Below are 12,063 nucleotides of genomic sequence, written 5' to 3' on the forward strand. Positions count from 1 at the left end.
CGGCTGGTGGCGCTTTAAAAATGAAAACTCCATACTATCAACACTGCCGATTAAACCCTGTCTCATTAATTCCCAATTCTTAGAAAGCAAACTCTAGAGCAGCTGTTTTCCAAGTGTGGTCCTCAGGTCAGCAGCACTGGCATAACCTGGGGACATGTCGACTATGCACATTCTCAGACTCCATCCCAAGCCTGCTGTGTTGGAACCTCTGGAAATGGGGTCTAGAGATTTGTGTTTTAACCCCACGCCCCGGTGATTCTGCTGCATGAAGTGTGAAAACTGCTGCTCCAGAGTTTAATGTTCAAAACAAAACAAAACCCAGGCACTCCAGGTTTCAACAATGGGCATTACTTGCATACAGCACAGAAGAACTTTCCACATCCGAACTGAGATGATTAGCGACAGAACAGCCGTATATTCCTTGTTATTTCTTTGTAGGTTTCTGTATCTGTATTTCCCCCATTCCATCCACAATGACTCTGTAGAACAGTTAGAAAGAGGATGCGCTTGTGTAACACACTGAAACTGTTCTAGAACCACAGCAACTCACAGAGAATGAGACAGCAAAATGATTGACTTCGGGCTGGCAAGGATCCCAGATGATCTTGTCAAGCTTCCTGCCTATAAGCGGACAACTATATAGACTAGAGGAGGGTGGAAAAGTCCTTCGTCTTGGCTGAAACTCAGTGAAATGGTAGAGCTGGACAGTGCTTGGAGATCCAATCATCCTATCTCACTCTGCATGAGAACAGACTTTTCTGGATGGACTCAATGCTTAATCTACCACGTTTTAAAAAAGACAAACGAGCAAACCTTAATTTGCCAGATGTTAAGCCCTCATTTTCTGTCCCGATCCTTCTTAACAAAATGCAGGCATGGACTTTTCATTTCAGGTTTTCACACTGGAAGTGAGTGGACCTTTAGTTACTGCTGCCCGACAATGGTTATTATCTCACTATCACGGTATGAAAAAGTCAGTGGAGGTTACAAAGCTCAAGCTGCATTATATTGGATTTTGATCATGCAGTTAAGCATCAGGACTACACTGTGTGAGTTCCTTATGGCTTCCCAATATTATACCTGCATGTAAATACCACTTGATATTCATAAACACCTGCATGTAAATACCACTTGGAGAATCAGAGTTGGTCAGGTGTATCCTCACAGGTGAGATAATTATTCAGGGAATGAGAAAGAGTACTTGTTCTGCTTTAATTTTAATTTTTTCTTAATGATTTGAAGTTGCTAATAGATAGTCTGGATCAGTGGTCCATATACTATGTTTTTCCCTGCCCCTTCGCTCTTTACAGATCTTAGCAATATGGACTGTTCTGACCACTAAATACTATATGTTTCTTCATGAACTGAACGGGGTCACTTCATTTCCTGTCGCTTCATGTTGCTCGCTCATCCTATGCTCCAGCCATAATGAACCTCTAACAGGTTCCAGGACATTCCATGATCTGTCATCACCCCGAGGTTTAGCATATATTGTTCACTTTATTTGGAATGCCCTTCCCCACTGCAGGCAAACTCTGACTTACCCACTGAGTCCTGGAGCAAATGTAATTCCCTCGGTAAAGCTTTCCCCAATACTCCTAGAGTTATCTTCTGCCCCCTCTGGGCTCCTTCTTCTCTGGTTCATATATTTTAGAAGATATTTATAAAATATCTTTTTATTCCCACCAGACTGTGATCTTGTCAACAGCAGGGACCAAGTCTTATTCACAGTTGTGCATTTTCTATGCTTAACACAGTGCCTTGTATACAGCAAGTTTTCAAAAACATTCAATGACTAAATGCATGAATGATTAGAACAGAACAGAATAATGGTAGAGAATAAATGTACTAGGAAGATGCAAGCTCTCCTGCAACCCACAAATGAAATAATCAACAGTGGGTAGAAATCAAAACAGCTCATTTGCCCAGAACAAAAACAGGAATATGGCAGACCTAGCTATTACTAGGGCTACACTTGCACTGTCAAATCCCTATTAAGGAATAGTTAAGAACAAAAGTATAACTAATAACTCTACTTGACAAGTGTTTATACACTGAAATGTTTTCTTAAATTATTTCGTATGTACGTTTGTATGACTTAGCACTTCTCAGATGATTCCTTGGTTTTCTTGGCCTCAGTTTTACAGCACAGTGAGAAATCACTGAGATTAGAAATAGTCGAGCACATGTGAATCTTCCTGCCAGGCGGTGCCACCCAGTATCCAGCCTGGACCAGTCCGTGGACTGAAAGTTCTTTAAGGAATCTGATCTTGACCTTTGCTGCATAACCTTATTCTTAACTTGAAGTAACAGCAAGGCTGATTTTTTCACAGACATCATCCCTAGTGAATCCACCCACAGCCTTCCCTTCCTAGCTGAGATTTCTTACTCAGCTGGCGTCCAAACATACTCCACGCCCATGCTGTTTCCTCTTATTGGAGATAGGCTCTCAGAAACATAATTCCATTTCAGAATTACTTCAGTTGAAAAGATTTGTGAAATTCAGAAAAATATACCTAAAGGTGAGAACCTTTGTTGCATAAAGGAATTTAAGCAAAAAATTACTTAGGTAAATTTGAGAAAAAAATGGAAATAAAAATAGATCTTCTAAAAATTCCCTTAAAACATTAAAAACAAAAACTCGTATTAGCCATAGAGGATTGCTTCAATATCAAATGGAATTGGGGCCAATTTTTATACAGTCAGGGGGCTCCATCCTTTCTTTCTCAATCGACACATCATCAAACGTGCCTCACAGTTTTACCCCTACCTATAAGCTGATGACTCCCAAAGTTGAATCTCCACTCCAGACCGCCCTTCAAATCCAAACCAACATATCCATCTTCCTACTAGACACCTCTATACAGATGTACAAGAGGTAAACTGAAGTTTAGTATGCCCCAACTGAATTCACCATCTTGCTCAGACTCATATTCCCCCCAAATAACACATCAACAAGAAAACACTATTTTGAATTTGGTGTCTCAGGTAAAGGTTTCACCCAGCTAATTTTCTCTCCCTCACTCCCTTCTCCCTGTTTCAAGTTGTTTTCCCATCCTGTCAATTTTACTTCCTAAATTTTAATTTTTGCGTTCTTGAGGCAAACATGGAATGAACAGCAACCTGATGAAATCATCAAAAATAAGAATAAGGAAATACAAGAAACAATAATGTAAAATAAGGTTCTATAGAGTCTATAGTGAGATCCATATTCTTATTCTTGATATCTGTAATTAGTGTCTGTTTTTCTTCGTGGTCAGTGTGGTTAGGGTTATTCAACTTTATTATCTTTTAACAGATTCAGCTTTTGGTTTCATCGATTTTCTCATTGTTTTTCTGTTTACAGATTCATCGATTGCTGCTCTTCATTATTTCTTTCCTTCTACTTTGCTTTGGGTTTAATTTGCTCATTTTTCTAGTTTCATAAGATGGACCCTTAAGTTATTGATTTAAGACTGTCTTCTTTTCTAATGCAAACATTTAATGCTATAAATTTCCCTCTAAGCATTGCTTTAGATACATCCCACACATTTTAATATTGTATTTTTTCATTTTCATTACATAAATATTTAGGGCTTTGTGGGCCATACGGTCTGTGTTGCAACTACTCAGTTCTGACACTGTAGCATGAAAGCAGCCATAGATAATATGTAAATGAATGGCATTGCTGTGCTTCAATAAAATATTACTTTTTGTGCAATTTATAATTTGTATTTGAAAGCTGGATATTGTGTGTAGCACAGTTGGGACTGGGATAAATAGTATTTATGCCCAGAAGTGGATATACATCTTCATTTGCCAGGCCTTTAGTGAGGGGGGTTAAGTCAGCTCAATCAGTAGCTGAGCTAGGTTTGGCTTTTGTTGTTGCTAGGCTTACCTTCAGTGTACCATCAGCTTTAAATTCCTCTGGCATTATCTTGTGCTTTGGGGCGGGGCAGGGAGGGCTGGTTTTCTTAATTTCTGTGCCATCCTCAGCTTTAGGCATTCTCTTTGCACCTGCACCTCAGAGAATGTCTCTCTGTAACCTTGCTTCTCTCCAATGGTACACTGTTTTTGCTTGTTATTCAGTGCTCAGCAATCTGGTGGTTGTGTGTGTGTGGAGGGGGTGTTCCTCTGTTGTCCAGGTCCAGGCTCAATCTTTTTGTTTTTAATAAATTTATTTGTTTATTTTAGTTTTGGCTGTGTTGGGTCTTTGCTGCGCACGGGCTTTAGTTTCGGCGAGCAGGGGCTACTCTTTGTTGCACCACGTGGGCTTCTCGCGGTGGCTTCTCTTGTTGCAGATCACTGGCTCTAGGTGCAAGGGTTAGAGTAGTTGTGGCACGTGGGCTCAGGAGCTGTGGCTCACGGGCTCTAGAGCGCAGGCTCAGTAGCTGTGGCGCATGGGCTTAGTTGCTCTGCGGCATGTGGGATCTTCACGGACCAGGGCTCAAACCCATGTCCCTGCCTCGTCAGGCGGATTCTTAAGCACTGCGCCACCAGGGAAGCCCACCAGCCTCAATCTTAAGCAAACCTCGTGTCCCTGGGTCTCAGTGGTGGGGCTCTCTCAGTGTGTCTGTCCCTCTCCTTGATGTAGATCTCTAATGGTTGGGCCCAGGATAATTTCCTGTTCTTCCTTCAGGTTAGAGGTTTGCTGTTGTTTTTCACTTCCCCTGTGATCTCAGCTTTCTGAAGGACTCACGAATATTTACGATTTTGTATATTATCTGGCTGCTTACTGTTAGGTTGGAAATACTTTTATCTAGCCATCTATAACCCACTCAGAAATAAGAAATGCTCCAATTTTCTTTATGCTCTAGTTGTAAATTACACCTTAAATTCTACACATTCGATTTCTTTAACAGATATAAGGCTATTCTGGTTTTCCCTTCGTGAGTCAGTTTGGCCAATTGTATTTTTCAAGGCACTGCTCCATTTTAGAACAATTATCGGTATAAGTTTTCCATAATATCTTCCTATCTTTTTAATGTTTGAGTAATAAATCTTTGAGTTTTAAATTGTAATACGTATTTCATTTACTTTTAATGTAAGGATTGATGTCGCTTCATTTATAAGTTGACTATATTGCTATTTGCTTTTGGTTGGTCCCATATTTTCTTTGTTCCCTTACCCCTTATTTCCTTCTTTTGGATTAAGAAAGGGTATTCTTATTATTGCATTTTCTCCATTAGCATTTTAATGATAACTTTCTGTATTTTTAGAATAAAGATGCATTTTTGACTTCTTAGGGGATCTTTTTCTCCTAGTCAAACTTAAATTGATGTTTTCACCACTTCTAAAACACTGGAAGGTTTCAACAGTTTAATTCCGTTTACATCCTTCTGCTTTTTGTGCTATTGTTATATTTTACTTCTATATTGTATAAAATCACCTAATATAATTATTGTGACTTTATTTGTATAAAACCACCTAATATAATTAATACCCTTTTACAATTACCCACTTATTTACCCCTTCTGTATGCTTCATTCCTTCCTGCATTTCATGCTTCTCTCGGGAATCATTTTCCTTCAATGTGAAGAACTTTAAGTACTTTTTGTAGTATGTATCTGCTACTAAGAAATTCTTTGCTTTTTTTCCCTAACAACGTCTTTGTTTTACATTATTTTGGAAGGATATTTTCACTACATATAAAATGCTGGGATTCACTGGGTTTGAAATTTCCTTTCAGTACTTTAAAATGTCATTGCATTAACTTCAGGCTTCCATAGTTTCTGGTGCAATACATTTCTAATTTTTCTTTTGTCAGTAATATGTAGTTTTTGCTCTTACAACTTTTAAGAATTTACTTGGTTCTCAGAAGTTTGACGACAGTTGCCAGACGTGGTTTTGTGTTTATTTTGGGGTTCATCGAGCTTCGTGACTCTGAAGCCTGATTCCTTCAACAATTTTGGAAGTTTCTTGACCATCACCTCTTTAAATATTTCCTGATTCTTCATAGGTCTCATAATGTTTTACTCTATGAAGAATGTCATGTATAAGAAAACCATAGAAACTAAAATCGATGTTATTTTGAACAGAAGACAGCTTGCTCTTTCCTATGTTATGCAGATAGGATATGGGGCAGGTCACCTTGATCCAGTCAGGAACTGAGTGCAGCTGGCATTCAGCGGCACCTTCAGTTAGACATAGTCTTCCTCTAGTTACAAGTTTCTCAAGGACAAGACCTGTGATGTGTTTGTGGTAGAGCCTTCATTCTAGTGGGACTTTCTCCCCTAAGCACCTGCTCCCAAATGAGACTGTGGTGTATATCTGTGGGCTCTTCTAGCCCAGTCCTCTAGCCCACCATGCCCCCTAATCACTCAGCAGACATCCCGCAAGGAAAACCAGCCACACATCAGGGGTATTTACAGATTCCAGTTGGTCACACTGGCCTACGTGTCAGGTGCTCCACTGGTTTCCCTTCCCCTAGGAGGGTCCCGCTGCTGATGCTACCCTAATCTTCAGCCTTGGCCTAGACCTGACAAATGCTCCCAGAGAAGTACACAGTTGGTCATCTCAGCTCATCTAGGAAGGGCACCCCTGTCTCTCTAATTTTAGTTCTTTGCTTCCATTAAAAAGAGATTTTTTAAAATTTACGTATTTTTTTAAGCTGTGTCAGTGGAAGTAATGGCTTTCTGCCATCTGCTATATCCTATCTGGTAGCAGAACTGAACAATTTTTACTGGCTACTAGAAAAATGTTAAGCTCCTCAGTCTGACAACCAAGACTTCACAATCTGATCTCAACCTACATTTTTAGAACTATACACCAATCTCTCAGATATTGAAATTCCCTGGTTCCCACCATGTTCACTGAACAACCCTAAATTATAGAAATCTGATGTATGAGTTCCTGGAAAGCAAGAACTTCTCTTTATTGATATTTTTATACTTAATGCCTAAGATTGTACCTTGAATATAGTGTACACATTCAGAACATAGAGAAAAGAACCCACTGAATTGACAAAGATCAAAAAAGCTGAGTCCAAATGAAGAGTTTAGGCTTAAAAAGGACTTTTTTGTCTTTCACACACTGAATAAATAGTCAGTGCCCACTATGAGCTAGTAGGCATTGTAAAAGGTTTCTGGAAATAGAATGCTGAGATAAGAATAGACATAGTTCCTGCCTTCATGGAACACTGAAACTAATCTAATGATAAATAACAGGCAGATGCTTTGAGAACTTACATAGGGGACTTTTACCTAGCCTGCAAACTGGATGAGTGTCAGTGAAGCCTTTTTAGAGTGATAACTGAGTTGAGAGCTATAGGTTGAATATGCATTAATCAGGGTAAAGAGGCAGGAAAAATTCCTCACAGGTAACATAGTATCTTGGAAAGCTCTGTGACAAGAGAAGCCTGGTACTTCCAAGAAATAAAAATGTCCTATGAGATGTAACTGTAAGAGTGCAAAGGGCATTACAGTGAAAACAAATCAGAAAAGAAAGCAGGGAGAAAACAATGAAGGGATTTTGGTAAACATTAAATATAATGGGAAAATATAACAGCAGTTTTAGCAGGGAGGTGACAGGATTAGATCTGCATTTTAAAAAGGTCATATTGCTCAACATCACTAAGTATTTAGAGAAATGCAAATCAAAACTACAATGAGGTACCACCTCACGCCAGTCAGAATGGCCACGATTAAAAAGTCTATGGGGCTTCCCTGGTGGCGGAGTGGTTGGGAGTCCGCCTGCCAATGCAGGGGACACGGGTTCGTGGCCCGGTCTGGGAAGATCCCACATGCCACGGAGTGGCTGGACTAGTGAGCCATGGCCGCTGAGCCTGCGCGTCCAGAGCCTGTGCTCCGCAATGGGAGAGGCCACAACAGTGAGAGGTCCGCGTACCGCAAAAATAAAAAAGTCTATGAATAAAACATGCTGGAGAGGGTGTGCAGAAAAGGGAAGCCTCCTACACTGTTGATGGGAATGTAAGTTGGTGCAGCCCTATGGAAAACAGTGTGGCAGTTCCTCAGAAAACTAAAAGTAGAATTACCATGATCCAGCAATCCCACTCATGGGCATATATCCAGACAAAACTCTAATTCAGAAAGATACATGCACCCCTATGTTCATAGCAGCACTATTCACAGTAGCCAAATCATGGAAACAACCTAAATGTCCATCGACAGATGAATGGATAAAGAAGATGTGGTACACATATACAATGGAATACTACTCAGCCATAAAAAAGAACAAAATAATGCCATTTGCAGCAATATGGATGCAACCAGAGATTATCATACTAAGTGAAATAACACAGAAAGAGAAAGACAAATACTATGTGGTATCATTTATATGTGGAATCTAAAATATGGCACAAATGAACCTATCTACAGGACAGAAACAGATTGACAGACATGGAGAACAGACTTGTGTTTGTCACGGGGGGTGGGGGATGGGGGAGGGATGGACTGGGAGTTCGGGATTAGCAGATGTAAACTTCTTTTCTTTTTTTAAAAATTTATTTTGGATGCACCAGTTCTTAGCTGCAGCATGCAGTCTTCCCAGTTGTGGCATGTGAACACTGAGCTGCGGCATCTACGCGGGATCTAGTTTCCCGATGAGGGATGGAACCCGGGGCCCCTGCCTTGGGAGCACAGAGTCCTACCCACTGGACCACCAGAGAAGTCCCAACAGATGTAAACTATTTCATATAGGATGGATAAACAACAAGGTCCTACTGTATAGCATGGGGAACTATAGTTAATATCCTGTCAATAAACCATAATGGAAAAGAATATTAAAAAAAAGAATGTCTGTATGTGTATAACTGAGTCACTTTGCTGTACAGCATTGCAAATCAACGATACTTCAATTAAAAAATAAAATAAAATAAAAAATAAATAGTACATAAAAAGGTCATCTTGGCTAAAGTTAGAAAACAGATCAGAGATGCAAAAGCTAGAGTAGATACAAACATAACCATTAGGAAGCTGCTGCATTCTTCTAGGTTCTGGTCACGACGGAAAGCAGATAAACACCAGAAATTTTAGCAGGTTAAGAAAAACAATCAATAGAACTTTTTATATATCCCCTTTCCTTCTCATTTTTCTCATTTAACTTAATTCACATCTTTATGTTTCCCTCAAGTTGTGACTCAACTAGTCTCTTGCTTCGTAGACTGGTTCAACTAAATCAACTAAATGGTTTAAAGAGTTAAAAACAAAAACACCTTATTAAAATCAGAAGAGTGGGACTGGGATTGACATATACACACTAATATGTATAAAATGGATAACTAATAAGAATCTTCTGTATAAAACATAAATTAAAAAAATTCAAAAATTCAAAAAACAAAAACAAAAAAACCCAGAAGAGTGGGGAGAAAAATAGGTAAAGCAAACAGTTTCTTGATATTTACTTAAATGTTGTTATTCCTTCCATTTTACCACTATATGCTCAAAATTATTCCTTGGGCTTCAGACTCTGAGGTGGAAGAACACTGCCATACAGAGGATATTTTCCCAAACATTCAGCTGTGGGACAAGGCACGTCAGAATTTTCATAAATCCTTGTGGTTCCATGTGGGCAATGATGTCGCCTATGCAAACATAAATAACTTATCATAGTTTAACTCACATGAGCAATTGTATATACACATTGCAGAGAAAACGATGTTCTGAGATAGATGGTTGTTTTGACTGATATAGTGAAAGACATTTGAAAAGATTTAGTTACATAGTATGAAAAAAAAAGATTCAAACAGCAAGATGAAAAAGTAACAGATGCAGGTCAAAATTTCCCTGAAGGGGTCTCTTGACAATCTTGACCCTCCTAAAGAGAGGCAATGTATTGAAATATTAATGAGTTTCTTCTCCTTGTTTTTTTCCCCTCCTTTATTTCAAGCAGGTAGTCAGGTCCCTGATATTTCCTTCTTGCAGGACTTTTGGAAGGGCCGAGGATAAAAGCTGCCTGAAGTCAACACGTTCTCTTGTCTTTTTATTTATTTTTATTTTTATTTTTTATTTTTTTGCTGGTATGCGGACCTCTCACTGTTGTGGCTTCTCCCGTTGTGAGTACAGGCTCCGGACGCACAGGCTCATGGGCCCAGCCGCTCCGAGGCATGTGGGATGAACCGTGTCCCCTGCATCGGCAGGCGGATTCTCAACCACTGCGCCACCAGGAAAGCCCTCTCCTGTCTTTATAAAAACAATTCATGAAGAGATGAAATCAGATGTCCTTCTGGAAATGAGGTCCTAAGAGGAAACAGATGGTCCTGGACTGCAAAAGAGGGAAGAGGGGACGATTCCCCAGAGAGAGGAAGGAGGTAGAAGATGAGGGGGAGGGAGTTCTTAGAAGAGCGGGGGTCTTTGCCTCATTCTAACAGTGTTCCAGGAGGTGGCCAGATATCAAGAGTTGGCTAGGTGGAACCCTAGTGGCTCTCAGCTTTGCCAAGATTCTTGTACATCAAACATAAACTTCAGGGCTTCCCTGGTGGCGCAGTGGTTGAGAGTCTGCCTGCCGATGCAGGGGACAAGGGTTCGTGCCCCGGTCCGGGAAGATTCCACATGCCTCGGAGTGGCTAGGCCCTTGAGCCATGGCTGCTGAGTCTTCGCGTCCGGAGCCTGTGCTCCACAACAGGAGAGGCCACAGCAGTGACAGGACTGTGTACCGCAAAAAGAAAAACATAAACTTCAAAGCAGCAGTGGCACCACTCTTGAAGGGATTATGCGAACTTCAGCAAGAGACATTTCAGTGGGAAGCATTACCAATGTTTAAAGCCCAGAGAAGATTCCTCTTGCATTGGCAATGCCTCTGCTCCCTGGATGTAAAATTTTACTGCTTGGAGGAAAGGTAGCCTCCAACATAATGAAGACTGAAATTTCCTGACAGCTGGATGGGAAAGGAACTTAGGTTGGATAGAAATTAATTTAAAGATTAGAAAAACAATCAATTTTCTTGCACATCAGGGTTTTCAGATATGAATCAAATCCTCAAAGGTTGACTTATCTTTTAATCTACATCCAATTAGTAATTAAAAACAACATTTATCATGAAACTACGGGGAAACTGCTTTCCATCACCATGTGAAGTGTTTTTCCTTTGGAGGGGATTACAGTACGACAGGATTGACATATTCATACTATTTATTTAGCAAATAGTCGTCTAATCCCTGGGTCAGCAAGGAAGCTGAGAAAGGAGATGACTGCTTACAGGTTAGGCAGGACTCACTGACCAATTCTGGGTTTCAGGAGACTACCTACTACCTTTTCAGTCCGTCAGATCCCAAAGGAAAGCACTTTGGATGGGACTGGGAACGGGAATATGGTCAGGCCGGGATGGAAAACTAGGAACAGAAGAAAGTGTAACATGGGTCGAAAACTCACAGGCTTGCACACCGTTCTACTCTCCTTCCGTTTCCTTTTATTTATTTTTTAAAAATTGTGTGGGCATAGGGGCTTCCCTGGTGGCGCAGTGGTTGAGAATCTGCCTGCCAATGCAGGGACACGGGTTCGAGCCCTGGTCTCGGAGGATCCCACATGCCGCGGGCCAACTAGGCCCGTGAGCCACAACTGAGCCTGCGCGTCTAGAGCCCGTGCTCCGCAACGAGAGGCCGCGATAGTGAGAGGCCCACGCACCGCGATGAAGAGTGGCCCCCGCTTGCCGGCTACTAGAGAAAGCCCTCTCACAGAAACTAAGACCCAACACAGACAAAAATAAATAAAGTTTAAAAAAAATTTTGTGGTCATACACTCTCCCCGTCGGATCAGGTCTCCACACTTGGCAGCCTGACATCCAGCCGCTGCTACACAGGTGTATATCATCTGCCTGGCGCCATAGCATTCCAGTTTGCGCCCCTGGATAGGAGCCGACAAAGCAGAACTGCCTAACCCGCGGTAGCTGGCGGGTGCGCAGCGAGCATCTGCGGACCCGGGTATAAGTGGGACGTCGCTGGGCCCGCATCCTCCACCTTTGCAGGTCGGCTACTCTGAGGGCTCCGTTCCCCGAGACCCCAGCTCGCTTCCAAGCCCCGGAGGTCGCCACACCAGCCCTTTCTTACCCGCAGGAACAAATGTGACACACACACCAGGTCGTCATGCTCCTGGCTCCCGGGGTCAGCTCCACAGCTCCTTCGCACCCGCA

General features: G+C 41.3%; 1 protein-coding gene across 1 annotated transcript; it reads right to left on the bottom strand.

Moving 5' to 3' along the window:
• Window positions 1-9,336: 9,336 nt before the first annotated feature.
• On the bottom strand, window positions 9,337-12,063 carry LOC136792078 (stabilizer of axonemal microtubules 1-like; the record flags this gene model as incomplete). The annotated part of the gene is given in 2 exon segments (XM_067006909.1): window positions 9,337-9,520; window positions 11,981-12,063. Coding segments are annotated over 2 exon segments (267 nt in total), but the record flags the coding sequence as incomplete, so codon positions are not given.

This window comes from Kogia breviceps, chromosome 11 (assembly GCF_026419965.1).
Source record: "Kogia breviceps isolate mKogBre1 chromosome 11, mKogBre1 haplotype 1, whole genome shotgun sequence".
Classification (NCBI taxonomy): Eukaryota; Metazoa; Chordata; class Mammalia; order Artiodactyla; family Physeteridae; genus Kogia; species Kogia breviceps.